This window comes from Brachionichthys hirsutus, chromosome 3 (genome assembly GCF_040956055.1).
Source record: "Brachionichthys hirsutus isolate HB-005 chromosome 3, CSIRO-AGI_Bhir_v1, whole genome shotgun sequence".
NCBI classification, from domain to species: domain Eukaryota; kingdom Metazoa; phylum Chordata; class Actinopteri; order Lophiiformes; family Brachionichthyidae; genus Brachionichthys; species Brachionichthys hirsutus.
Window position 1 is genome coordinate 10,199,340 of NC_090899.1, and position 25,494 is coordinate 10,224,833.

At 42.1% G+C, this 25,494-nt stretch overlaps 2 protein-coding genes across 2 annotated transcripts in view; both read left to right on the forward strand.

The window, feature by feature from the left end:
- The first annotated feature begins 1,762 nt into the window (after nt 1–1,762).
- LOC137915369 (tumor necrosis factor receptor superfamily member 6B-like) lies at nt 1,763–4,450 on the forward strand. Its single transcript, XM_068758709.1, has 5 exons — nt 1,763–1,828; nt 3,134–3,512; nt 3,801–3,980; nt 4,061–4,142; nt 4,222–4,450. Exons 1-5 carry the CDS (start codon nt 1,763–1,765, stop codon nt 4,448–4,450), a joined length of 936 nt encoding a protein of 311 aa, XP_068614810.1.
- A 1,317-nt stretch (nt 4,451–5,767) lies between these two features.
- The window catches only part of LOC137911622 (F-actin-uncapping protein LRRC16A-like), a 41,050-nt gene continuing 21,323 nt past the window's right edge, over nt 5,768–25,494 (forward strand). Inside the window, exons 1-8 of the mRNA XM_068756008.1 lie at nt 5,768–5,807; nt 8,363–8,460; nt 19,576–19,626; nt 23,144–23,203; nt 24,517–24,638; nt 24,766–24,863; nt 25,005–25,075; nt 25,207–25,280. Coding sequence (XP_068612109.1) covers nt 5,768–5,807; nt 8,363–8,460; nt 19,576–19,626; nt 23,144–23,203; nt 24,517–24,638; nt 24,766–24,863; nt 25,005–25,075; nt 25,207–25,280 — 614 coding nt within the window. The remainder of the gene's footprint in view (nt 5,808–8,362; nt 8,461–19,575; nt 19,627–23,143; nt 23,204–24,516; nt 24,639–24,765; nt 24,864–25,004; nt 25,076–25,206; nt 25,281–25,494) is intronic.

A 25,494-nucleotide genomic window follows, 5' to 3' on the forward strand; every position in this document is an offset into this window, starting at 1 on the left:
TCTCGTAGACTGAGAGGAAGGATTTGGTTTCATAATGAAATGCATATATTTTCTACAGTTTCCCTTTGCTTGTTGGTTTGTAATGGTCTGCTGGCAAGTAAAGCTCATCTGATTTATTTTGACTGTCAGCTTTATGAATGTACAAAGGAGTGCAATGTGTTTTCTATTTAAAAAGTCATCATTTACTTTCTGTATATGTAAAGGCTTGGGGTTTTTTTGTACCTTTTAAGAAATACTGGATTTAAAATGCTGCAAATTCATGAAGTGATATTTGTTTTATTTTTTGTTTTATCACTTTTATATTATTAAATGTATGATCTTTATTGTATTTAAGCCTGACTGGTATTCTATAAATTTGTGCAACTATGTGAACACTAATTTCAAATTATCTGATTAAAATGGTCTTGTAACAATGCATTGTTTCCTCATGAATAATCCACTGTAAAACAGAAAAGAGCAATTCAGATCTGTCTTCTTGTTTATAACCTGACTACCAGTTACTGACCATATACAATCTCTATTAAATCTCTAAACCAGTCATCATTTGAGCATGCTGTCCAATAAAATAAAGAGGAAAGTACTCTGACCTTTAAAAAGTGCCGTTGGAACCAGCTCCAGCTCCCACACTGCATTGTTACTGGTACTGGTTTCTCTCTCTCTCTTTTATATTTTATTTTTTACATATAAGGGTAGGGTTGTATATACACACATAGGAAGAAAAAATGTAAATGAGACAGTGTTAGAGACAGAATGTTACCTGGAGCTTTAGTAATCTGTTAAGCGTTTGTAAATGATTCTGCTGCTGCAGCATTTCAGTGGGAATAGATTAAACAGATCATGGCCTTTCTCCAAACAGTAATTATCTAATTGAAATGAGAAAAAAAATACGCACAATTTAAAAAAGCGTAGATTGGCCCATTGGATATTAATTCATAGTCTAACGGAATAGGTGCGGATGTAATCATCTGTCTCTCGGTGATCATTGTGAGCACGCAGCTGCAGAAATAAAGACCGGCTTTGGAAGAAGAGTTCGGGTTAGGATTAGATGAGTGAAGTCAGCTCACAGTTTGAGGAACCTTAAAACATTTAAGAGCATTAACTCATATTAACCTTTGAGAATAAACAAATTGTACTACCAAGTGATATCATATTGTTTTTCATTTCATTTTCTAACCGCTTATTCCGCTATCGGGTCGCGGGCCAAGCTGGAGCCAATCCCAGCAGTCAATGGGCGAGAGGCGGGGGACACCCTGGACAAGCCGCCAGTTCATCGCAGGGCAGATATCATATTGTTCCACGCTAATATAATATGGACATTTACTACCACAGAACAATCTGGAATGATATCGTGGTGATATTCACCAGTATGACGGTGCTCTGTTGGCTCACAGCAGGTCCTGGGTTCAAATTCCTCTGGGGCTTTTCTATGTGGCGTCTGTATGTCCTCCCTGTGTCTGTACAGGTTATCTGGCTTCGTCCCAATAAGAAGAGATTGAATGAATGAATGACATTCACAGTGACATAATTCTGTAAAAATAATTCCACATTGGTTCCAAATCTGTGAATAAATAGCGGCCGTGGCTTGTGAGCCATCTGCGGACCCAGGCAAACCACACGGATTGGTCTCCTCAACGTTTCAGCAAGTGATTTATTTGAACGCAGCACATGCTGTTGTTGATATTTCTGAGTTAATAGGATTTAAATGAAAACGACTGGAACATATTTTTCATTTGTTTTCATTTATTACATTTGCCAGCACGGCATGGCAAACATTACAGGATCCTTAGCCGTCCATAAGGTGGTGGTCGGTGGACTGCTGTGTGAGAGGGTCAATAAGGGGGAAATTACGTTCTGGTCCAGGTACAGAGAATGGAGTTTGAATCACTATCATCTTCACAACGTCAAGAAAAATAGTCAAAAGTCACGATGACCTATTCACAATTTGGTTGGAGTTGGTTATCAATCATTAGAGAATGCACTATAGTTAAAGAATGATTACAAGAATTCACACTGCTAAATATCAGTCACTGTGAACACACCTTTTCCTGGCGGCGGGTTATCTTATCCTGTGGAAATAACACAGAAGATCAAAGGCACGTTTGACTCAGCCGAAAAACAAATTTGCTTGGCCAGCTCACTGCGGTACTGTACGTCGTACTCAAGGTCACATGAGCGCTCGGTGGAAAAAGCTGATCTACTCGCACATTGACACATTTTGGGGTTTCAGCTGTTTCAAGCCCTTTGAAAAGTTTAGAATTGTCTGTTGAATCAGTGAATCAGTTCCAGGAAACGAGAAGCTGATATTGTGGCGTGGAAATATGTTAAAGGTCACTACATTGGGTCTCAACTTTCATGCATTGTATAAAAATTGTAAATGTGGAAGTCTTACAAGTCATTAGCCACAAAATACACACACCTCACACAAACACTTCCTTCTGAGAACTATAAATACGAAGTTGAACCCCCTTCAACAGCGGCTCCGACACAGACCTCAGCAGTCATGGTGAGTATTTCACACAGCAATAGTCACCAGGTGTAAGACAGCAGCTTAACGTTTAGGCAGAGACAGATGTGATGTATGGGTTATCACCAAATGTGTGTGTGTGTGTGTGTATTTTATTTACCTGAAATATATTGCTTAATTGATGGAAATGGAAAATTGAGCACAATTTCATCACTCAAGTCAGTGTTGTGGTTTACAACTGATGCCAGTGGCATCTGTTTGTAACAGAGACGTTAGAAAGTAATCTCTTCATGCTACAATGCAGGCTGCAAGGCTAAAATAAAAAGTATTACATCTCGGGGGGACAGAGAATGAGTTGCAAATGTCAGGTTAAATCAAATAACACAATTCATTGTGTTTGTTTTTGTGAGGAGTGGCAATTTGTCTTAGAAATAAAAGGCTACACATACCGTGTGCAGGCTGAGAGAATCAAAATAAGCTAAAGTGCCATTGCATTAACTTTCCAGTTCACTTATATGAAACTGTGAAGAATGAATCAAGTGAGGTTTTGAGATTATCTTTAATCCGCACTCTCATCCCAAAACCGTATCAATGCACTCACGTGCGTCAAGATCAAATGAATGTCTTATTCAATAAAAGACATTAAATAATAATGAGCTCTTTCCTCAGATTTTCTTCCCGGCTCTGATCCTCCTCTCCGGCGCTTCAGTGCTGGAATCCTTGCCCACATATGAGCACCGAGATCATTTGACTGGGGAAACCCTCACCTGTACCAAATGCCCACCTGGCACGTACATGGCCGCGCACTGCTCCGCCACGACGGACACCAAGTGTGCGCCATGCAGTGAAGACCACTTCACCGCTTTATGGAACTACCTGCCCAGGTGTCTGTACTGCAGCAACTTCTGCTCTGACAACCAGGAGGTAGAGAGCGAGTGCTCAGCGACAGGCAACAGGGAATGTCGATGCAAAGAGGGACACTACTGGATCGGCCATTTCTGCGTCAGACACGCAGCGTGTGCGCCCGGATACGGAGTCAAAACCGCAGGTATTTGTTGTAATGAAGATGTGTCATCGATTGTATTCGCTATTATATCCTGATATCAAACTGCTTAAAAGCTTTTTATTCATTTAGAAATGTTCACTTCCTGATTATTGAATAATTGTAACTGATCCATATATTCGATGGGCCCTTTGAACCCGTCTTTGCAAATCTGTAGATAAAGAAACAGAGTTAGGAAAACACAAAGTCAAACTTTGTGTCTCATATACCAGCAGTTGTGCGGAAACAGCGCGATCGTGACTCCAATGACACCGAATCGGTTGTGTTCCGTAGGCACGGCGCAAATGAATACCGTTTGTGAAAGATGCGCTGAGGGTTCCTTCTCGAGCTCGTCTTCAGCGCTGGATCCTTGCGTTAAACACAAGGAATGCGCCGCCGGAGAGATCGCGCTCCTCAACTGCTCCATTTCCCACAACACGGTGTGTGGCACCTGCGACGACGTTGTAAACGGAGGTGCGTAAGTTGTGTCTTTGACGCGCTCTTTGATAACTGGTCTGGACTTCTAACTCACACGACGCGACTTCATTCCTCAGGTGGAACATACAGGGCATTCCTCTTTGGGCTCTTTCATGGGCGCGAAGTGCGTATTCCAAAAATGAGGAGATTCGTCACCAGGTGAGCGTTTGATTCCATTTGTTTGCGTAAATCCATCTTCCTCCTTCTTCACTATAAAACGACTGCCTTTGATTTACAGGTATATTCATAAATCCAGAGCGGGCCGGCGCGTCAGGGGCAAAGCTCTCTCTTTACAGAGAGGCCTTTTTCTGGATCAAATTGGATCTTGGCTGAACCAGGCTCCAAAGAAGGAGCTGAAAAATCTGCCAGAAATGCTGAGGGTCACGGGGCTCTGCGCCACGGCAGAGAAGCTACAGAGCAGACTCAGAGAGATTGGGCAGCAACACCCAAACTGTACTTTAGTTTAACTCTATAGAATAATAAATACCTCTTTCTGTCCACTTTGAAATAACTAGTTTGTATTTTTATTTGTATCTGATGTCTGAAATGTTGAAGTAATGCGCCGCAGAAATGACCTAATTTACTACAACAAATATGTAGTTTTTTCTGGATAATAATTAAATGTAAAAAGAATATTGAACAGATGTGTTCTGTGTTGTTCGAGTATTTATACATAGATCAGACTATTACTGTACATCAGGTGTATAGAGGAAGAATTACTTTCAGTGATTAGGGTATGGCATAAAAGTAAATGTGACAAGTGAACTATAACCAAAATAGGCCAAAGAAATTCGTTATGTTCCAAAAGTGACATATAAATTGTACATAATTAAATAAAAGAACCACCACAAGGTGTCGCCATCTAACTCTGTAACGTAAACGTTTTTCTTTTCACTTTTAATCCAAAAGAATAACAAAAATGTAAATTATGAATTGTGTCTGTATTTGCTGTGCGTTAAATACAGTCATTTACAAAGAAACTTTAATTTCGAGCAAGAGCTACACATCAAGTTTCTTATTTCTGAATATTACTGACCATTAATTAATGCCATTTAGTTTTAGTTTCTAATGCCCCACTGTCATCATTACAGCGGAATTTCGTAATAAAACAACAACAACAAAGTGTTATTTTACCATATTAGACGGCTCTGCGGGGATAATGTGTGGCGTGTTTAGATGCATCCATCCTTGTCGCTACTCGTTTCCTTTTCATCAGTGGGGCTGTAAATATATGCCCCCCCCCCCCCCCCCCCGGCCCCCGTCGTGTCGCCTCAAGGACCGCTAGAGGTCGCTGCCTCCCGGTTTGGGAACGGAGGCGCAGCCCGCTCATTAATATCTGGCCGACACGCCACATCGCTCCGGCAGCGCATCACCGAGGGGGGAGGAGCCGCGGTTCCCTCTCGGCTCGTGCGGGATTACCGACAGCTTTCCGGTAGGTGCACGCACGGCCGGAGAGGATGCACCGGAGCGGCGGTCTTCTCCTCCTTCTCCGAGCGCAGATTCTGCTGCGCGTTTCAGCATGATTTTAAGATCTCGCCTTTTATTCTGCTGCGCTTTCCTGAACCGGATTTAAAGAGATGCGCGCAGACGAGCGTGGATTACCCAGCCTGGCCAGCGTGCGCGGGGAGAGGAGCGCGTAACCGGGAGGAGGAGCGGAGCGGAGCGGCTGCACCAGCTGACACCTCTCCGTGCTCAGCGCCTTGATTACGCACGAATTTAAAGACTTGTTGAATAGTGTTGACGGAACTTCTTTTGGGATTTTTTTTTTTTTAATCTCCAGCAAAATGAGCGAAGAGGTGTCAGAGGTCCCCAAAGAGCTTTATGGTAAGAGCAGACCCTGGTGGGTTCGCGTCCCTCGCTCACACGCGTCCATTCATCGGCTGCGGCAGCAGGTCCGGCATGGACAGCGTTCTGATCGGGTTCACTGAAGCGCATTTCATGGCGCAGAGTCACAATGACGCGCCAGAAACGCGCTGTTGGAATGTAGTTCACTGAGCCTGAAGCTGCGGCGCTTCTGCTGCTGATCGAGGCTCGTGTTCACATCGTGTGGTCCATATTTGGAAGAAGAGACCGTCTGTCCCTCTTCACAGAATGGAACCCTTCTCTGACCTGGAGCTTGAGCCCAGCTGGTCGCCTCTGCCCCGCCGCGTCTCTCAGCTGTTATTTGCTCCAGTTGGAGACGCGCTGCAGAATCCCTGCAGGTTGTTTGGCTGCCGCTCGGCGTCTCTTTGTTTAGCAGAGTAGCTCAGTTTTTGACACCTCGGTGAGATGTTGGGTACGATCAGCTCTTTCTCCGTCTTTTTTTGGCTCATGCACCAGCCTGCAGGGCTCCGTTTGAATCCTAAAGGTGTCAAAGTGCACACCATGATGTAGGAAATGCTCAGGCGCACTTTGGGTTTGGGACGCATTCATCCAATTAGCCAAAAGAACATTTCAGTCAAGCCAGTCTCTCACTTTATTTATGTGCCCTCGTGGAGCTCCCTCAATATAATAGTATGTCACATCCCTTTAATGTTTAAATGCATGCAGAATAATGTCTTAGATATTTTAATTCAAGAGGTTTTCGGTGGTTAAAATCATCTAATTCCCTTCTGTAGTCTGTGGAATATTCCTAATTGTCTTTTTACAGTGTTTACATAGACAAATGCTCACACCTGACCTATTAAGGCCTGTTTTTGCCGGGTCTTTCAGTCTTCACCTTTTTATACACATTTCACATTTGTTATTTTCAGCTTCATTGGACGCAATGTGATTTTTAACTATAAGCCAATCAGTGTGGCAGATACCGCTTGTTGTGCTTGTTTGTTTTTTTAACATTCAGACCATCCAGGCAGTTCAACTTAATAGCAAATAAATTTCTTTCTGGAAAATTCAACCAACATGATAACAAACTGAAAATTCTACTTTGGAGTCAGCAAAAAGCTCCACCAGGAACCGCCACGTTATCCAGCTATGCGTGTTTAACACAAGGAACTGGTTTGCCGTGATCCTGTGGTCATGTGGCGTCTGGGTGAGTTTATAACAAGCTGTTGTTGGAGACATTCACTTTGTGTGGAGGATTCAGCGTCATACAGGATCCCTGTTTTCATCCAGCTGGCAGCTGACCTCAGAGAAACTAAACCAGAAGATGTTGTCTGACATTTAGAGAAATAAACACAAAGTCTTGTTTTTTTTTTTGTTTTTTTTTGCAGCTTCTCAGTCTGTTTCTTGAAGCATGAATGAATCTGTCTGGTTTCTATTCACCTCTGATTACTCATGTTCATTAGTCACATCCCAGCTCATAACGTCTCTCGTTATTTCTGTTATCTTAAACCGCCCAAATGTTTGTTCTCCCACTTGGTTCGGTCTGTGACATATTAGCACACAAACCTGGGTAAGGCTCAAAAAATAGTGATTTTATGGCCCTATGAATAGTTTTCATGAGCACCGTCACCATAGGTCCCAGATTTCATGCTCTTCCCTGCTGACATGTTACTGCGACCCAGAACACTCGCTCTAACAGAGGACCATCCAAGCATCTGCCCCTGTCACACTTTTAATGGATGAGCAGAGAATCAAAAAAAAAAGAACAATGAACATGTTTTTAATGTCCAAGACTGAGAGCGGCTCGGGCTCAATTAAAACATGCGAAGTTCTGTTGTGCGCAGAATTAAGTCCAAGGCTCGTTTTGGAGACGGTGCAGGAGGACACACTGCACATCTTAGTCCCGACAGAAGAGCCACTTAGCATATTTCTTAAACTATTCGTTTGATGTGATGATATTTGTACGCCACCACAGAATCCTCTCCGTCTCAGACGCACATGCTCAGCCTGCATCAGGATGTGTGTGTGTGTGTGTGTGTGTGTGTGTGTGGCTGGGAGAGAGGAGCTGACCCAGTTCTGCTCTCTAAGTCGGGTCCCTGGCAGTGGCGCCTCTACTGGGTTTAGGTGGTCGATGTCAACAACACATATTCATATTAACCTGAAGATGATTTTTCATTGCTGAATCTTCTGTATAAGTCCAACATAGGATGACGTATAATAATTCTATAATAATAATGGCCATGCTTGCTTGTTGGGGTACGTCCGGATGGTAGGACGATGAGCATCATATTTTTCACACTGATTATTCTTAAAGTTTATGCAAGAGCAACTATTAATAATCAAACCATTATCACATGACTGACGTCATATTATGTTATTATCCCCAGTTTGCTCCGTGTGCATAAAGCATTGTTTTTCCACGGCTGTCAGAAATGCACTGATCTGGGCGCTGTGATCAGATTTTTTACTAATGGAGGCTTTTTTTTTTTTATGCGCGACAAACCACTTCTTCTCTGTCAGGTATTTTCCAAACAAAAGTCCTCTGTTTATTTGTCTCCTCGCTCTTCTTTGTGCAGAGAGTGTGAGGGATGCAGTGGGAAGGAAGACAAAGCTGTCGCTTAGGAAGAGAGTCAAGCTGGAGATCAAAGGAGACAAGACGGAGAACAGAGTCTTGGTGAGTCAAAACCTGCTGCTTTCAAACACTCCTTCATTCAGGAGAGAGAACTCTGTTTGTCCCGCAATTCACTGCCATTGAAATTTAAGAGCTGAAAACCTTCATGCCTGTTTCTCTCATTAGTGAGCATCGCTGCTGTGTTTTAAAGTTCAGCTACACTTTGATTTTGGCTTCACATTTTCTGCAAATCGAAGTTAGACAGACTGCGATGCACGATACGCGCATCACCCTGGATGTCTCCTGTCAGCCAGCCAGCTAATAGCAGGGGGGGGGGGGGGTTGTAAAGAAGTCTGAAACTGTCAGAAATGTGTCCAAACATCTCTCATCGCCTTTGATGAGAAGTTTCCAGAGAGTTTCAAGAATGAGGTCAGGAAGAAAATATGCAATTTTAACATTGATAACTCCATTTACGGATTCAAAAATCAGTTAAAAATACCCATCAGCTCTGAATCACTTTTACTTTTCACAGTTGATGTATAAGGATACCAAGAACAATTTATAACTTTTTTGATAAGCTCACAATGTGAACGGTGTAAATCTAATTAGGAGGGGAATGAGCTGCTTGGCGGATGTTTGTGCTGAATTAGATACTAGACATATCGATGATATGAAACTATATGAAAACTTTTTTAAAGCAAAAAACAACTTGGTCATTGTGTTCTTTGTTTTCTAAGGAGATGTTTGAATTTTAACTTGTGACAACAAACCAAATAATAAAATCCTTTGGTGTTAAGTCTCACTAAAATGTGTTTGTAAAAGGTTTGATTGAGGATTGACTCCAAGAGGTCGTGGGCTTCGGACTCTCCTAGGCCTGCCATAAATTAAAATGATTCTCATGTCAAATGGCCTAAAGTCTCGTGATACTTATCCAAAGAGGAGGTGATGACTTTATCCATTCTCGCATCTGATTGGGTATCTAATCAAGCCCTTATTGTGAAGTGGAAATGGCAGCTCAGCCCATTTACTGCTGGCCATCCACTGAACGTTAAATAATTAATACTTGACAGATCATTAAAAATGCATATTGGCCCTTTTTAGGCTTGAAGCAGATAAGAGGTTCAAGATAATTAAAGCGGAATAGTTCCACCAGTAAATCAGCACCTCAGCAGAGTCCGCCGAGTCTGATACAAATGCCAGTAGAATGAGATGCTTTTAGTTCTAAAGCTCTGTGGAGAAAAAATGCATTTGGTAAAGATGGTTTGAGTTTGAGAACCAGGTTAAAGATGATGCAGGATGTGAAAACTCTGTCCTCGGTAGCCGACGGTGCTGATGCGTTTCCTGGGAATCGTTCTTTTGGTCCTTGTTTTATTGGATTCTGTTATTTGCAAATCCATGACAGCCCTCAGACTTCATAGTTGCATGACTGCATGTCTGTCCGTGGTGCTGCTGTCACGAACATATTAGTAAAGTTCATCTCAGACAGTCGGTGTAACGTTCATTGTCAATTATTCTTGATGTAAAGCTGTATAGTGCAGAAATGATGGCATATTTTGAAAATGTAACCGGCATCATTGGGGAATTATTAATATTATTTTTTATTATATCAGTCGTCCAGTTAAGGGCTCAGTTTGGATCCGTTCATCAACAAGGTCACCGTGTGGGAGTTGGACACAGAACACACTTACACACTAAAGTGGGCGTGTGGAATTCCAGTGGAGAGGCTCTGGTGTTTTTTCCAGGCATGGAGCATGAGAATGACTTGGCGAGTTTTTAATCAATGCTCTGCTTGACTGGACAGAACAAATGAACCCTGTTTGCTATCCTGCAGAAAAACAGTTTGCTTCTGCAGGAAGTGGCTCAGAAAGAACTACCGCGTTGTGGACTGCGTTACAGGATCCACTGTTGCACGCCACACCAGAACAGTGTGTTCAGGTCGTTTTCAGGTCAGATGTAATGAAATAAAGGCATGAATATGATTTAACTGTAAACACTGTTTTAAAACATGTTCTGCGGCTCTGGATAGGGCTTTAAAATAAATGAAATTAACACATTTTATTTTCTAGAATTCTGACTACACACATTTATGGCTTTCTCAGTGTTGAGACTGATACGCCACTTCCTGATGCCACTTGATAAAGTTTGCCCTCTTAGAGCTATAAACCACTAAAAGCAACGTTATCCATGAAAGCTACTGGATATGTATAATCTGTATTGATAGAAAATACTTCAGTCGGTATTGGAATGTGTTGATGTAAAGTGAAAATGTGTATTGAACATGTTTTAGGGAAATGTGTGCCAAATCTTTATTAACATGAATATGTCCTCTAATTTGAAGTAGCACTGCTGCCTGTTGGAGACTAATGGAGTGAATGTGTGTGACTAATGGGAGATGAAATGTCTGATAGTTCTGCCTGCCTCCAGCGGCTGAGAGAAACACACACACCTGCGCACACACCGTGACTTAAATATCTCCGCTGTTTGAACACAGTCTGTTCACTTCAGTCAAAGATTCCTTTATTGTCCATTCTCCAGCATGTACTAGATACACAGAGGATTGGAATTCCTTTACTCTCTGCCCTCGGTGCAACAACGAGCATTTACAACTAAGAAACAGAAAAGTAGACGATTCAAGAAAACGATAAACAGAACGTCGTAATGTAAGGCACAAAACAGTTCTTCAAAAGCCACCTGAAGGGGCTGTGTGACTGGTGGGTGGGTGGGATCACCTGTAATGCAGAGGGCTTTGTGTTGGAGGCGGGAAGTGTAGATGTGATAGAGGGAGGGGAGAGAGGCACCAACGATCTTCTTGTTGGTGCCTCAGTAACGTGCACACCCAGGAACTTTAGATTCAGACTCAGAATACTTTATTAATCCCAAATGGAAATCCATGGTCACCCTCGCCACAGCAGTACCATTGATGGTGAGAGGATCGAGCTGGACGTGTGCTCCTCTGAAGTCCACAAGAGTCTCCTGCGTCTTCTCAACGTTCAGGGAGAGATCGTCGTGTCCTCACTCCTGTAGTTTGTCTCATCACCGTTACTGAAGAGGCCCACCACAGTTGTTTTTGTCCACAAAGTCCGTGAAGAGGTTGGATCTGTGTGTCGGTGTGCAGTCACGGGCCAGCAGGGTGAAGAGGAGGGGGCTCAGCACACATCCCTGGGGGACCCCGTGCTCAGTGTGATGGAGCTGGATGTGTTGCTGCCAACCTGTGCTGCCTGTTAGGAAGCCCAACAGCCAGTCGCACAGTGAGCTGTTCAGTCCCAGCCGATCCACCTTCCTCACGGGTGTGTTGGAAGTTCAGTCCTGGAAAGATGTATTTTTATTTACACTCTAAAATGATGATTAAACATGTATTGAGGTTGTTTTTTGTCACACGGCCAAATGTGTGGAATAAATTATCTCCCGTTTTCAGTTTGACATTATGTTTGTACTGTATGGGGATCTTTGTAACTGACTGAAATATTCAGCCTGGTGTATAACCATCCCATTGTGGTATAATTTACCTAAACAAACGCCTTCCTCTTTAAGGCTTTAGTGACATTTACTGAACTTCCCATCATGAGCCGCATTCAACCAGGAACTGAATTTACTTCACGCAATGTTCGCACGCTTCTCCAATGCATACTGAATGCACAGTTAAAAGAGCTTTAATGGCTGTTTCCACTATTAATTTGTCTGTCAAATTCTCCTTTCCTCCTGAGCTGTGCTCAGACTGAGAGTGGGGACCCGTCCCCAAAGGGGATCTCTTAAGCACGCTGAAGCCCTGTAGATGCAGTCGTCTCCCTGCTTTGAAGAAAGCAGGAAGGAGGTGCAGATAATAACATCAGTCCATCAAACGCACCCCAGGGAAGAGGAGATGAGGGTGAAGGATGGAGAGGAATGAGGCTCGCTTTACAGGGCAGAGGGGATGCGGTGGGGAAAGGGAGACATGTGGAGATAAACAGCTGCACTATTTCACTGTTTGAGATGTAAAACTTAGAAGTCTCATATAATGATAATAGACATCCAATGTAATTCATGGCTACCCCCCCATTAAAACATATCACATGTTATCTATGTAGCATACGGACATAAAGCAAGACATTTGTTAGCTAGTTCCTAAAATGCCAAAAGAACTCCTGAAAGTGAGACTAACTCAAGATGAGTTTTTTTTCTGCTGCTATAATATCTGCAAAGAATGTAACCATCACCATGTTATCATTGCCACTATAAAGGTTACGCTACATAAAGGGTTGCATCCACCATCATACCGTAACCATGGTGACCATTTGATGTGTCTTTCCCAAATGTTATCTTAAAAAGCGTGTGAATTTCAAAACACTGGCACATAATGGAAAAATAAATTACAACTTAGGGTTGAGAATATGTTCAGTCGTCCTGCCTTCAGACACGCAGCAGTGTTTCCCATTCACAGACACAAAGTATGATGCTGAAGAACGGGGTCAAAGTTCCTCTGAATCAGTCAGTGTGTGTGGTTGTGCGTTTGTCCTAGCCAGAGACTGACGCCAATCATTAACTGCTTTATTGCCTCTCGCTGTTTGCTTTGCGTGCAGGAGTGATACGGAGGCGGCACAAAGCTGCTGCTCATGGGCCCAACTGAAGTGGCACGGCTTGAATGTGATGCTGTCCTCAACACGGACGTCCTTCTTTTCTCTTCTTTAACCCTGAGGTCCGTCATTCGGTGCAGGACCCAGTTCTGTCTCGGATGATCACCTGTGGCGTCTCACTCTAAGAACCAGTGCTTCTGTCTTTGTTAGCAAGTGTCCTTCACATTAAACCCTTTCACATCAGTCTGTGATCTCTGCCCAGGTCTTTGTGGTGTGTCCATACGTTCTGTGGCTTTAAGTATGACTTTGGATTTCCCTCCACGTTTACATTTTCAGAATTGTTACCTCCAGGAGTTTGCATATGTTCCTGTGCATCTTCACCATTTTGCAGAAAGTAAACATCATTTTGTTTCTTTGTTTTGTGCTTTGACAGCTTCAAGGTTCATGTTTCACAGAAATGTAACGTGTCTGTTTTTAATGTTGCTTTTCTTCCTTTTGAGTGAGGGAAGGATGGAGCGGACGGATCGGTGCGGCGGCGTTGCAGTCGCATCGGTCTGTCGTGGTGAAGATGAGGCTGAGCCGAAAGGCAAATCTCTTGATTTACCAATCAATATACATTCCTAATCTACACCTATGATCATGAGCTTTAGATCATGACTGAAAGGACAAGATGCCGGATACAAGCGGTAGAAATGAGTTTCCTCCGCAGGGTGGCTGGGCTCCCCCGAGGGTGAGGAGCTCAGTCATCAGGGAGGAACTCGGAGTAGAGCCAAACGATTACTTTAGTCCTACTTAGCCCTGAAGAATCAAAGACCAAGAATTGGGATGTAATTTGTAATTTAATCTTGAGCGCACATAGAAGGCCGGACCCAGTTTTTCCTGGTGGGATTTACTTTCTGGGAGGCAGTACTGTTAAATATAGTTCAGGCCAGCTGTGAGTCATTTGGCGTCATTGCTCTGTAATCTCCTTTGAATGTCTCCGCGCTGCTGTGAAGAGATGGCCTCGTTTTTTCCTTATGCATAAAAGAAAAAAAGGATGAAAGAACCCGCCACAGTGACTGAACTTGAGCATGATTTGCTGTGTCGTTCTGTGACCAAAGGAACCAGGAGTGTGCTAAATGCAGATGCTGGTTCAGGTTAGTCAGGGAGTCTAAATTTAGCGCACTGTGCGTCCACCGGCATTTTGAGTTTGGTTTCTCTTGGCTTGAATATAACCACAATAGTGAGGAAGACATTTGTTTTGCCTTGTTGGACTATGTGTCTCGAACTGTCGAGCCTCTCTCAGGCTCAATCTGTGTTGCATTACTTTTAAATCTGAAAAGGGATTTTTTTTTTATAGCGAGGCTTAGCATGGTTCTGGCCCACAATGCCCTACAAAAGCCTCCCTGGAGAGACATTAAGCCGCCACATAGCCTGGCTCCATGCTAGCTCCACCCACACTTATTCATCTCCATTATTTCATGTCACGGTCACTCAGATAGTGTTAGTAATATAATGACCCCGACTCGAGTCGCTGGTCCGACAGGCTCACTTTTTTATAATCTTATATACTGGCTTGCATTGAGACCTTTGGGACCACCTCTAACTGCTTGTTTTGACCACATGCAAACACACTGAACCGGTCTGCTTGGTCCCACTGTGGAAAAAGTGGATGAGGGGCGTAGTGTAATGCGTGGTTGGTCTGATTTCATTGGCGCTAATTGAATGGGGCTTGCAGGTCAATGCGTTGATTGAATGATAGTGACATTTGTAAGTGAACGGTTACAAAAACAGTCTAATAAATGTAACTTTTTCTGTCGGTGAAGCGTGATTGATTAAAAAAATAAAAAATAAAACATGAAATAAATAGGCCCACATGCATAGTGCCTCATTACATATCCGTTACACAGAAGCTGTTGTTATTTAGGATGTCTGTAATGATGGAAATTTGTGTTTAAGCCCTTATTTTAATCAGGAGGATGACTTAGATGGTGAGTTTTAAGCCAGATCCATACAGATTAGAGGAGAGTGGAATCATGCGAATCACATTAAACAGTTTTTCTCTTTGGCCAAGGACACAGCACTGGTAGGAGAGTCTGCATTGGTTTGCTGATTCATAGCTGCATGTGATATCTGTCATGTGCTTTTGCCGCATGGTTGGTTTTTATGGTGGCCTTGCATTACTGCTCCACCTCTGCTGACTGGTTTGCTCCACAGTTCTGTTTGGTCAGATTTCATCGAGTTGTTTACTGGTGTAAATATGTGAATTTATTTTATTTCATTTAGAGGACCGAGGCGATCGCAGGTTCAACCCACATTTCTCATGAGTGGATTTTGAATGATTAGTAATAAACTGATGTTTCATGAGTGATTGAAGTATAAAATATTTCCTCATGACAGCCCTACGGAAAAGGGTGAAAGTAAAAAAAAAAGAGCAGTGCCGTCCTGTTTTCTCTTTTTTTTAACTAAGGAATGTAATCTTTTTGTTCTAGTTACAGGCATGTTTTTTTTCTGCCAGCTTTAATCCACCTCATTAACTGCAGTTAAACCATTCTCTGGTTTACTATTTTCCTCTCTGTCAAAAATGCATCATCTCATTACATTCCTTGCAGCAAACGGCGTTTCATCTTCTTCATCCTCTTTTGGTCATTTCTGCTTTGATTATATAAATCTTATCTTGGAAGGACTTTTGCCTAACTTTTGGGGGAAATATCATCCATGATGTAAACTACACTAATTGTGTTTTTATCGCTGGCATCAGTCTTATGGACTCTGTGTGTTATTAGTGCTGCCTGATGTTATCTATCCACTCCAAAGGGAAACCATGTTTAATGCCAACACCAGCCCGATCTCCCCCTCCTTCCCGTCTCCCCGCTCTGCCTTTGTCTCCCTCGTTCCTTTCTTCTTCCTCTCTCCTGTTTTCTCTCACGTCTCTCCTCTTCACAAAGCACTGTACTTCAGCATGAGGATGTCTTCCATTTTTTTATTTTGTTTTGTTGCTTTAGTTGTAAAAATGACCTCTGCCTCTTTGCCTCTGGTTTTCTCTGTCTCACTGTGATCTGCAGTGATATCCTATTTACCCACAAAGCTTGGCTCACCCTCACACAGCTGCACTCAGACACACAAACCTCCTCCCCTTTGTGTCTAGCTGGCACGCTGAGGAATGACAGAACCCCTGTGGTTATTCCTTATCTCTGTAGCCCTAACACACACACAGGGTTCTTTGAGGACACCCTGCAGAACGACACTGTTCTAAGTTGATCACCTTCTATCGCTCCCACCACAGTCAAAATTTAATAAAGCTTGATATCAATACAGTGTTTAAAGATGTCTTTCCGACCTGGACTATAATCTTAATCTGACAGCACAGTCATTTACTCCCCCTTGGACAGCTCCTTGAATGTTTGGTCACCCTCACCCTTGCTGGCCAGACAATATCATACCTAGAGCTGCAGAGATGATGCAATGCTTTACATTAGTGAAATCAATTCAGTAAAAAATGTTATTTTCACTCAGAAGGCAGCGACTGAGGGTAGACAATAGCGCCTCAGAAGAGCATCCGTCTATTAGAATAGTCACATTTAAATCTCTCATTTATATTTGAGCACAGCGTACATATTTGATGACACCTTCTCTTCTCACTGAAAACATAACGGAGATAATAAAACTCAAAGCGTAACATAATCAGACGCCACATTTATTCATGTCTCAGCTAGCTGCAGCTGTGGTCTGACGGGACCAGCCAATCAGGTCTGCAGAAAGGAAGTACAGCAGTCAGACGCCTTTGTTCCTCACCATGCCCATCTCCTCAGCAGTAAAACCCATAATGATGGGCAGTTATAAAACATAATTGATGTCTGCCTCCTAAGGCACTACTGTTTCAGTGTGAGGGGGAACGGTTTTGCTTCTGACTGGGATATCAATAATTTGGGGGAACTATTAGCAGCTCGGCTTGCTTTTCTGGAAAAAAGGAAATATTATTATTATTAATGTTTTTGTGTTTTACAAAGATTCTATAAATCTCTTAAACCATCTTATAAATATTAAAGGCGAAGAATGCCGTAGACAGATTACCGCGGCGTCTTGTGGTTGGTGGTTGCACTCTTTAGTCAAGGGCTCTCAGCAGAAGTATTGGGACTTCTGTCTGGACTGAGACTGCAGAAAGAAGCCTGTACATCATGTTAACTGTTCTGTCATTAAATCATATACCTACTCACCTTTTACTGTGGTTTGGTGCATTGAGACTCTGCAGACATAAAAGGACTAGACCTCAGCTGCTCTGTCAGCAGATTTTCTTGGCAGCGTAGAATCCTTTTTTTTTATTTACAAATGATTACTCTGGTTGAGTTTAGAGCCGTTACACAGCCTTTTTTTTTCTGGCACCAGATTCAGGATGACCTTAAGCACATATCCCGTCGTGGTGAGCTCTCCTTTGTCATCAACTAAAGATCTATCACTGAGAATAGTGCTTGCCTTTGGCTTTAGATCCAGTGTCCACATCAGGCGTATAAGAAAACAGAAATGATTGCTTCCTCTGGAGCTGAGGGGCGTACTGAATTCAATCTTGTTAAGGATAATTTTTAAGACGCTGTGCGTGATGAAATGAAAGCGGCTTCGGTCACAATAATTTTGTTAGCAGTGCCTTCTGCTTCTATTAACTTCCTCCTGAAGTCAGAGGGTGGAGGACACGGCCTGGTGTTCCATGAGCTGTGGCAGATGGAGTGAGCCTTGGGAAAGGGCAAAAATGCAGTCATGCATTGACAGGGTGGTCGAGAGCTGAAAAAAATAATTTCAGTGGCAGTACAGGCATGAATCACAATTTATTAAATGGTTTGGTTTTCTACCAAAGAGGATCTACTGTTGGGGAGTGGGAATCCGGAGACATCTCCAAAAAAGACAAAGAAGTTGTGACTGGCTACTGCTTCAAGCTGAGTTAACATCTGTGTGCCAGAGGTCAAGATATCTTGACTTCTGGCACACGTACAGTTTCAAAATAAATGATGACATAACTTTGGCTTATTTTAAACTTTGGAAAGTCCCTTCAGAGCCACAAGAGATTTAAAACAAGGGGTTTCTCACACCAAATAGTACTTGGATTGTAAACCAAGTTAAAATATGCAAAGTTAGTGGGCAGCAATTTGATCAAAACTCCAGCTGAGCCAAACTTATTTAGTGTTGGAAACTCATATCACAGTTTCTGGAATGATTTTCTCATTGGATATTGACCAGTAGTATTTGCTTTCTCACGCATTGTTTCTTATGCAAGTGATGATCGAAGTTAGCGAAGCTTCATCTCAGCTCTGTCTTTTTTTTTTGTGGAGGGCATGTTTTTTTCTTGAATGACTAAGACAGCCATAGCTGTGTGACAGGGAACAGAAGAGAGAGGGAGGGGCAGACGAGCAGGTTTGAACTTGAACCCGTCCCCACCCCTCTATCTGCGCCCTGCTCTCGCCGTCACCAGCCTACCTGAACACGAATAGTCTCTAAAGGACAGTTACCACACAGAAATGAGAAGTTGGGTGACTGGTGCTCTTTCGGGGAGGTTATCTCTGGTCACAGGGCTGCCTGTCTGCCTCCATCACATCAGGCCTGTGGAGCAGACACGGTCATCTTTTTAACCCCGGCTCATCCTTTTGCTTTTTTTCCTCTTTCCTTCATGCCAGTCGTTGTTTGTGATGAACTTAATAATGCAATCCACTTTTCTTGCTCTCCCCTTTACATCGCTGTACATTTTGAAGCTGCAGCATTCAGTGCCATCAGGCCTGATGTTCTTTTCTTTGAAGACAGCAGCTGGTGCCCGGGCAGCTTTTGAATATTATGACTTAAGGTTTATTTCAGTCCGCCGTCAATGCAATGAGTGAAAGGAAACAAAAGGGATGGCTCCCTGTCCTCCTTTGGACACCAACGTCTCCTTTGCTCGCCAACGGGGCTGTTTTTGGCAAACGAAGTTCTGGTCGACGTTTTAAAGGTCAGGTTCAGTTTGTTGTGATGTTATTTGACAGGGGATAATGCAAGTCTCAAAACAGCTGCTGCTATTACAGATACATTATTAATAATAATACTGTTTTCATTTCATTAATCACATTGGAGCGCTGCAAGTGTCATATAATAAAGCGTCCAGTGTCTGTGTAACAGTGTAGCACACCATGGTAGCGTTCTTCATAAAGCAGCTGGATGATCCTTCAAGGCCACTCGTCTGGGAATGTTAGGTTTGTGCATTCCTCTCATGCGTCTTCGAGCCTCGGTGCAGGCCAGAGCAGTAACAGATGCAAGGGCTCGAATACAGTCTGGTTGTTGGCATCCAGTTTATCCAGCGGGCAGAAAAGGCCAGAAACGCACTGACCGCTGACGGCCTAAATGACGGGGGCTGTTCGGTGGACACATTTTGTCCATATGTTATAGCTTCTCAGTGGGTGTTGCAGGACATTCATTCATTCATTCATTCATTCCTTCTGCTCACTTTTTCTAATTTCTCCTGCGCACTGGAATGTTTTAGTCATGATCATTTTCATCTAGATGAGTCAACCAACCGGCGTTCTGTGTGCTTTGTCATTTCCCTATCCGTGTTGCTCAAGCTGTGAATTAAACGGCAGCATACTTATTGTTATATTATATTATGTAATTCTCTCTGTTGTCTCTCTCTCTTCAGGCCCTTGCATCCCACCGAGTCTACCTCTTAACGGCACGCATTCCTGCTAAGGTAAGAACGGCAACCTGGTGGAGTTCAACTTTTTTTTCCAGGAAGGAGCAGCAATTAATAGAAGTTGACTCCATCAACAAAATATAGATTGGATTAGCAAAATGTGTACATTTTGTCTTGCCTTTAAGTCAACTGTAAGAAATTCAATGTATTACAGCCTATGAGAAACGAGACTAACCGCCACTATTCTCTTCCAACATCAAATGAATGTATGAGCTACTTTACGGTTCTGTCGGATGACTGAGTCACATTAACCTCACAGGCCTTGCTGTGTGATTTAATGCTCCCTGAAGTCAGGTCATTATTTTATGTTAAGCCTGTTAGCTCCTCTCGGTAATTTTTGTTCCCTCCTCTTGGCATTTCCCATACTCGACTCACGGAGCACATTGCAGTCTGGGTAATTGAAAGAGTAGCTCTGTGTGCCCCTGCGTGGTTATATTACACTTATACAGTCATGCAGCTGTGTTTTCATGGAGCAGCAGCACAGATGGAAAATGCGAGCAGCATCACCAGCAATGAAACATCTGTCATCATATTTACCAGCTTCATTGTCACCACGACCTCTTAAAGACCAGCAATGCAGTAATTCAGAGCAGATGCTCACGAAACGTCCACATTCAACATTTCAAAGTTGTTTTTTTTACATTATTGTCGATATCTAATAATTCACTTCCTCCTGATTATAAAAGAGTAGTACTTTAAGATAATATATTTATGTGGAATTATGTTATATATTATATTTGGTAACAGATACAGGAAAAGCTAAACGACCGTCCCTCAGTGAACCTCCCCATTCAATGATCTGTCTCAAGGGGCTGCTTTGGTGATTGATCGGTTGCTTTAAAACTGATTTACTGGTTTACTGTGGTTAAAAGTGGCCGTAAAGAACATGCAGGCTGACCCTCTTGCACATGATGTCATGTTTTCCATTGTGCTGCGGATCCAGGATCTGTTTATTTAGCTGGCTCTGGGTCTGTTTTCTGACTGATGGGATCATGCTCTTGGTTTATGGAGAGCAAATCCCCTCAAGTTGGGGGTGTCTTGTTGCAACCTTCAAGAGTACTGGCATTAAGTCTTGGTTTGTAATTATATTAACAACAGCAATGACACAAATAATAATGGCATTTGTGATGATAATGTTGATCACCACCTGGATCCAGAATATTTTAACAGCTATTCTTTCCCATTGTTGGATTGGTCCAGTTGTTAGATTTTTGCTTCTAACTTCCTGGATCATGGGTTAGCTGATGTAATGCTTGGATACAGGTTGCACAATGACGTTGCCTTAAGCGCTAAGAAAGCTGCACTTTGCTTGAATAAGCTGCACTATGCTACGAGGGTCAAACTATCAAGGAACTGTTTTAGGTGCAGTGACATAATGGAGAGACTGAGCTGTGCTGGCAGATATTTCCGCTCCGAGTGCTGTCTAGTTTTAGACATGAAATGATGAGTCATGAAATATGGTTGTCTGTCTCTTTCTTGTTTTTCCACACAGAAGACAGGACCCCACCACCATTGACTTGTCTCCCTTTAGTACTGCATAAAGCTTCTATCCTCTTCACCAACCAGATCACCTTTTCACTGCTCTTTCCATCAGTGTCTCTCATTCTGATGCCATTCTTTTTCAACAGTGCAGATTATTCTCCTCATAATGGTCCCATTCCATTCCCCCTCTCCATTTTTACAGTATGTCCTCACAACTCTTTGCCATAATTCAAGAAAGATATCCTACAATATCTATTTCATTGCCAACCAGTTTTATTGATTTGATTTTGTATCAAAAATGTTCATTTAAATATTATAAAATTGCAAAAGAAAAGAAAAATAGGTTGACTGCAAAATAAATAAATAAATAAACATCGTTTTTTGTTGAATCAAAGCTTGTTGCTAGTCGATGGCTCATTTATGCCTCGGGCCATTGTTATATCTATCATATCATATCTCTGTTCGGAATCCATAAGATGAATCTAAAACACACAAGGGAAAAATAATTTGGTCAGTAATGTTGCTCTAAGGGAAGTCCACACTGAGATAAATAGTACAGTAAATCCTCAGCTTTTTAAAATAAATCGTATTCCCCTTTGTGTGTGTGTGTGTGGTTTGGCTAGGATTCAGGGGTCAACACTCTGCTTATGTCTCTTCCCCAGCCTGCGAGTTCTCACCAACATGCATGTTGTGTTGTCAGAACGGGAGCACATGTCCGTGTCTTTCACCGACATGTGCTCCCTTTCACTGTCTCTTTTACAGCTTACTTTGAATGTATTGAACTATTCATAATGTAGATATTTTGGTATTCACCAAAAATACTGTCATCGCCACATTGATTTGAGAGTTGTGTACTCAGAAAATAAATGAAGCTGCTCAGTAAGTCTCTCGGATTATATAGTGTTGTTTACGCAGACGTTGACTTTATTGCAGAATTCTTTATAGCTTGTAAACTGAATTAGTGAGTAGCACCTGTGCTGAAATAAACACAGCGTGCTGCAGACTGTCCTCTCATGTTGGAGCTGAGCCTCAGGAACACGGCGCCCACCTGGAACAGCCTGTCCACGCTCCTCAGCCTGCCCTCAGGCTCTGGGCTGGATGTCTGTGGAGAGAGAGAGAGCCGGAGTGAAGGAAGACGCCGTGCTCTGAAAACAGGAATAGGCATTTGCATTCATGGATTTCCCCTCTCACAAAAATAGATATTTTTTGTCCTTCTTAGATACGGAAACACAGACGGCTGCCTCTCTCCCTGCTCTTATGACACGGAAATGGAAAATGCGAATGCAAGATGGTTGTGTTTTTTTATCATGATTTCTTTTGATAAGCTTGTGTTTGGGTGTCCAACTCCAGCTTTTCTGTTTCATCAAAACTAAAGCTGACACCTATTAAATTAAATTATTAAATTAGATGATTTATTATAAAAAGCATCTTACCAGTATATATAAATAGCAATTCAGAATGTGACGTGTGTTCTTAAAAATAAGCAATAAATCAAACATTATGGATTTGGGTTTAAAAAAGCTGATTTAGCTAAACGAACACTGTTTGTCTTCCAAATGTAAAGAACAATTGTGAAGATATTGGCCCTAACATGCCCGTTGAATGCTTCTCCCTTTCATTGTTTCTTTTGTGACTTGTTTGTTTGTTTGCCTGGAAGTCATCTAGAGAAGGGAGCTTAGTTAAATTTGGACTAGTTTTTGCTTTTGAGCCAAGAAAGACTTGATGAACATTAACATTACAGGATGAGTATTTTTGTTTCTTTTTTTGTCTCATGTAGCAAAATGAGTCAATCTTTTTATCCTGATAATACACTGCTGATTTATATTTATTACAGGAGTTTGTTTTAACATGTTCCCGAAACTATTTTCTGAATGTTCTGGTTTTAGTAACACTTGCATTGACACTTTTTAATGTACTGTGTAAAAAAAAATCCAGTAACTCAGTTAGCGGCAAAAACCTTTGATTGTTGATTTTGTTTTAAAATCTTAGCTGTCTATTAATGACGAGGTAATTCCTGTGCTCTTTATTTTAGGTGGAACACTCCTTGAATTATCTGGAAATCCACGGGATTGCTTGCAACAAGCCTACGCAGGTACAGAAGCTAACACTAAAGTTTTCAATGTAACTTCAGAGGGGTTGCTGGTCTTCTTTTTTTTTACTTTGATCAGGTCCAGGTTAGGTGTTTGCCTTTATCCTAGCCCTATAATGTGCACAGATGTGTTTTCTTAATGTCAGATTCTACATCTATGTTGTACTAAACTGGGTGTAGCACATTCGTCTCGTGCTTTAATGTAACTTGCTCTCTATTTACACTTAGACAGTAGGCATGAGTGCTGTTTTTATATATGCATACTAAAGAAGCCTTATATAATTACCACTGTGTTACTGTGCCTTTTACGTTCTACATTCAACAAAAACGTTTGAGTTTGAAATTGTATTATTTAATTAGTAAAATATCAGTTAATCAATTAACTTTGCTGTTACTATGGACGTACATATTTATATGAGAGAACAGCAGGAAGCTGAATGACAGTCACGGGAAAAGCAAATGGGAGCCCGGGAGATAAATATAGGCTAGATGCTAAAATGTGTCATGGTCTTCAGTGAGCTCAAATATCAGGATCATTTAGAGATAATCTTGAAAAGCTTGGACTTGAGTGTTTTGCTCGGGGGTGTATCGGCATGGAGGATATTTGCTGACAGGCTAACTTTAATCTTAAAGACAGTGTTTGCAGTCAGAGCAGATAATATAGTAGCTAGAATAAGGACAAAAATTAGAAGATGGCAACCAAGATACCTTATATGTTAGTATCGTTGGAAAAAATATCTATATACCGCATTTGACAGTAAGAATATGTCTGGATTCAGAAATGATCGGGGGAGATGTTTCCCATCTGGGAAGAGCTTCCATTTGGCTTTTTGGCGAGCTGTCAGTCAGCAGGATCTACCTACGAAATATGCTAATCCATCTCTATCCAGAGCATTCCTCCAGCTGAGCCCCTCTTATCTCAAGAGATGTCCATCCTCTTAGTATCCTGTTGGATGGTCTCAGATATTTAATAATAATTCTCTTAGATTATTCTAATTTTAGCCTATAGAGGGGGCAAGTATCAGGATTTGCATAATTTAGTCAATGCTGAAACGGTTACCCAATCTTGGTAAATGTCATGAAGTCTTCCTTTTCACTTACTACAAATATGTATGCAAATGTTGTTGAGTGAATAGACGAATGTGTCATTTATGTTATTACCGGGTAAATGGGCAGCAAAGTGGAATCTGAAATGGTACAAATAAAGACGGGTGTATTTCTTTTTGGTCGTGTCTAAATAAATAGTCTGTGGATGTAACAGATTTAAGCAAAACGGTGCACGGTGGTGTGGATTACTGATTACTGTGTTCTTTCAGCTGCTCATCGAGTACGAGCGTGCCTCCTTCTCTCTGAAGCTGCTCTCTACTCAGGAAGTCAATGAGGTGGTCACACACATAGGAAACTGTCTGCTGAGGATATGTCCAGGCCTTCCACCAAGGTGACAACCTCTGTGTGTGTGTGTGTGTGTGAACATTCCTCTTGATTTAGCCTTTACCACGGTGCCGAGAACTGGATGCATTCTCAGTGAGAAAGCCAAATGTATTTTATTTGCTTTTTTTTTTCAGCAAAGTGATCAAGAAGCTCCACATGGAGCCTCCAGACAGGATGACCTCTGTGCAGACTCTGTGGGAAAACAACAAGCCTGTTGAACCAGGACCTTGTGGTATTACACTAATTTCTGCAAACATCTGTGTGTTAGACAGTGAATTTGCATGAAGGGTATGGTACTTACAGATGGTGAATTGTTTGCAGCTTCATACAGCCTTTGGGAAAGTACTGTCTGTTGTGTTTTCTATTCTGCCAGGTGGGTTTTCTCCGATGTACAGATGTGTCTGTGACTGGTTGGGACTGCCTTACAAAGAAGAGGTGCAGTGGGTCAGTATTCTGTAGTTGTTTGATACATCCTGTATGAAATGTGCAGCACTACATTAAATCTAATGCTAGTATAATTTCCATGTTAATTTGCTCACAATGGACATGTTTGCTTCCTTTTGTTTCCTGTCCAGGATGTAGACACCATCTATTTGACACAAGACACCAGAGAACTCAACCTGCAGGACTTCAGCCATCTGGAGAACAGGCGAGTGAAGTTAAGATATAACCCAGAGCACGCTGGCATAACCTGAACAATTATGAAATATGTTGCACATAAATCAGGCCATGTGGCTGAGCTTGTCTGAAATAATGTGACACAAAGCAAAATCATTTAGATCTTTCCATTGAGGTCACTCTCAGGCCCTGCAGTAGGGATAGTGATACTGTTGGTATGAAATGGTCTGTTTTTACTTTGGTGA